We start from the raw sequence: 3,366 nt of genomic DNA, 5'->3' as shown, positions 1-3,366 counted from the left end.
CACATTAAATTTGAACTCTGTGGAAACAGCTATACAGCAAATTCAACACATTTTGCCATAACACATCCATGGACCTAATGGGTACTTTGAGCAAAGTAAAATTTGATGATTAAATCTCTGATCCTGCTTTTTCAAGGAATTATCTGATTTACATGATTTTTAACAACAATATATCACTTCTCATTCAAAATATGCAATTTAGAAAATTCAAATTAATTATGCTCTATTGAAGAAAGACCTTCGCAGTTTTAACTAGAATTCTATCTTATGCCTACAAGGGTGAATCCAGTCCGGTCTTTATGTAAAGCATGCGGTCACATGCTTTACTTCCGTTCCAAGACATCTAAAGCAAATTCACTTCAAAAAGTAGATTTTTTTAATTTTTTAAGATCTTAAAAGTTTTATTCAACAGAATATCAATTTTGAAAGGAATATTATGCAAGACTTAGATTAATAAGCTGCTCAGCCATGTTCAAACTAAGGCTTAAAGAATACTTAGGGACACTTAATTAAGATGGATGTTATATGTTATATATTTTAATAAGTACCTATTAAATTAAATTAAATATTCTTTTGTTTATTTTTCCAAATACTATTCATTTTAAATAACTGTTTTTTTTTTTTAATAATATTTTAGTTAATTTTTGAGTAAGGTTTTTGAATAACATATGTATATCATTAAGGCCCGTTTGCTGATACGACTCATAACTATTTAAGTTCCACATAAGTTACTAAGTTGTGCTTAATGGTTTGCAGAGAACTCAAAGTTTGACATAAATGAACCTAAGTGAAACTTATTTTATGGGGAAGATATAGTAGGGCATAAAACCTTAAGTTTCACTTAGGAGATTATGTTGTGTGTTGACATTTCAGTAAATTGTAGTGCCAAAAAAGTAGTTCTTTGTTCAAACTAAAATAAAATAATAACAATGAATTTTGAATTGGCCGATTTGCTGGAAGATGATGTGGAGGTCCTTGAATTGATTGAAGTTGGTGTCCCCCGTCAGGTTTACGATAGGAATGAGTACTTTTTTAGTTTCGATGAATTGGCCTTCTACAAAAGATTTCGTTTGACTAAAAAGATGGCTATCCATGTATTAGAACAAATCGAGAAGGATCTAGAACGACCTTATAACAGGTTTGATACATGACTTTTATAATAAATCGTTGAACAAAATTTTCCGTCTTCCAGAAATAATTCAATTCCACCCATAAACCAGCTATTGGTAGCTCTACGATTCTTTGCTACAGGCAATCATCTTTTAAGTATTGCTGATTTTGGAGGGATACATGTTTCAACTGTTTCAAGAATAGTTTCAAGAGTTGCCACAAGAATTGCAAAGCAAAAAAACATAAATTTCATTTTAAAACAAAATAAAAATTAAAGAAATATGAATTATGTACCCTTGGAATTACATATCCATAAGAATAAGAAATAAGATTTTTTTTTGAGAATGAAGTATTAAAATGTTTATTATTTGGGATTAAGGTTTCCCAAGTCCTTAAGGATACTACATGTCTCACACATTCTGAACGAATCACTTTTGATTTTTTTAAGAAATTCTGTCCTTATTTCTAATCCAATTCCAAAGAACTATTTCTTAACTCGTGTTCAATAGAGGCTGTATATTTTTTTGAGTCGCTTCCTCTTTTTGGGTATCAAATTGAAGCTTAGCAAGCTCAATTTTTATTTCCGATAGCTGTGTACATATATTGCTCGGTTATTTTGCTGCTAGGTAATGTTGAAGCAACTGGTCTGCGCCTTCCACACCAGTTACTTTTATTTTCTGTTTTTGTGGTTGAATTGTCAAACTGCTTTTTAAATCCTTTGGACATAACAATGCTAGTTCTTGGGCTATTGTCATCAATATTTTCATAAATAACTTCCTGCTCATCAGATATATTCTCATGACTTCTCTTTAATTTGGGATGTATCAGGTTTCTCAATTGACTAGGTTTGTATTTTCCCCAATCCTTAATTGGTTCATCATCCTGCCTTTCTTCAATCTGTAAATTCAAAAAATACATACATAATAAAGTTAATAAAAACCAACAAAATATTCTTCTTACAATGTTTGTACTGGTTCCGGGTTCATTTTCGAACAACTCATCTGCACCATTACCATCAAAAATGTTTTCATATCCAGTTATTGTTTTTGGATTCATAATGGATATGGCAAGATCAAAGTTTTCATCGCGTACATTTATGGCCTTGCCACCTCCAGTCTGAATTCTGGACATTTTTTCGTCTGCGGCCACCTTCCTAATTTCTTTTTTATAGCCTTGGTAAAATTTTTTGAGTGCTTCGACGGTCCTGTAGCATGCTGAATCCGAATGGGAATTAAAATTCGATGCTATTCTCTCCCAAGCTGTTTCTTTTTCCTTCCACGTAACTCCATCTGTTTTTTTATTTTCAATTATTGCTTTTTCTTCATAAGCACATTCTAAAAGTGTTCGCTTTTCTTTTAGAGAAAAATTGGGATTTCTTGTCCTTTTTTTGTCAGCCATTATTAATAACTTTTGAACAAACACAAAGCGTCTTACAATCTATTCATAAATTTACCGTTTTTGAAATATCACACATAAGTTTACACAATTTGAATTTTTTGACATTTTACATCTAAGCGAAGTTGGCTAAGTTTCATTTTATGTGTAACTTAATAAAGTGGAACATAAAAATTTTCTGACAACCAAAAATAAATTATGTTATACTTAGAATTTAAGATGTACTTAGTTATGGCACAGATTTAAGAAGAGTATCAGCAAACGGGCCTAAATAATTAACATTTCTCAAATGCTGCTTTGTTAAATCACTCCTGAAGTAGCACACGAATTTGAATTTATATATAAAGCTTGCGCTATAAAGAAGATATTGTATCTAACTGTGTAATGCTATTCCTTTTAAATTAAGAACTTAAGACTAGGTCGCTAGAACTTACTTATGTCTTCCAAAAAGTCTTTTTAAAAATATTTCCTATATTTTAAGATTTAAAAATTTAACTTATTTTTTTCGAAAATCATTTGAAATTTTAAATGTCTTAAAAATATTTTTGGTAAGCACTAAATAAAATGCTAATACATTTAAATTTCGTTATCGAGTTTTTTAAATAAAATTAATATTTAAAAAAAGAAAGATAATTTTGATCATCAAAAATCATCATTTGAAATATTTTTTTCTTGTAGAAAGAAGCCAAATTAAGAATACAAAATTTAGTGGAAGTTTAAAAAAAACACATCTTTTTAAATTGACGATTTCTTTCTCAAGGCTTTTTCTTAAAAACCTGAATATTTCCTCTTTTTTTTAGAAACAAATTTCATGAAAATTGAGTGGAAACAAAAATTTGAGTTGTTTTTGATAGCAAATCT

General features: G+C 29.6%; 2 protein-coding genes across 2 annotated transcripts; one reads left to right on the top strand and one right to left on the bottom strand.

Moving 5' to 3' along the window:
• Window positions 1-681: 681 nt before the first annotated feature.
• On the top strand, window positions 682-1,439 carry LOC129947951 (uncharacterized). Its single transcript, XM_056058739.1, has 3 exons — window positions 682-1,138; window positions 1,193-1,342; window positions 1,388-1,439. Exons 1-3 carry the CDS (start codon window positions 930-932, stop codon window positions 1,437-1,439), a joined length of 411 nt encoding a protein of 136 aa, XP_055914714.1. The 5' UTR covers window positions 682-929.
• A 241-nt stretch (window positions 1,440-1,680) lies between these two features.
• LOC129947946 (uncharacterized) lies at window positions 1,681-2,760 on the bottom strand. The gene is made up of 2 exons (XM_056058725.1): window positions 2,071-2,760; window positions 1,681-2,007 (listed from the first exon to the last, which is right to left on the bottom strand). The coding sequence occupies exons 1-2, from the start codon at window positions 2,506-2,508 to the stop codon at window positions 1,681-1,683; spliced, it is 765 nt and encodes a 254-aa protein (XP_055914700.1). The 5' UTR covers window positions 2,509-2,760.
• Window positions 2,761-3,366: the final 606 nt, after the last annotated feature.

Source organism: Eupeodes corollae, chromosome 1 (assembly GCF_945859685.1).
Source record: "Eupeodes corollae chromosome 1, idEupCoro1.1, whole genome shotgun sequence".
NCBI lineage: Eukaryota > Metazoa > Arthropoda > Insecta > Diptera > Syrphidae > Eupeodes > Eupeodes corollae.
Note: the sequence above shows the minus strand (reverse complement) of the source record. Positions and strands in the feature narration are given on the sequence as shown.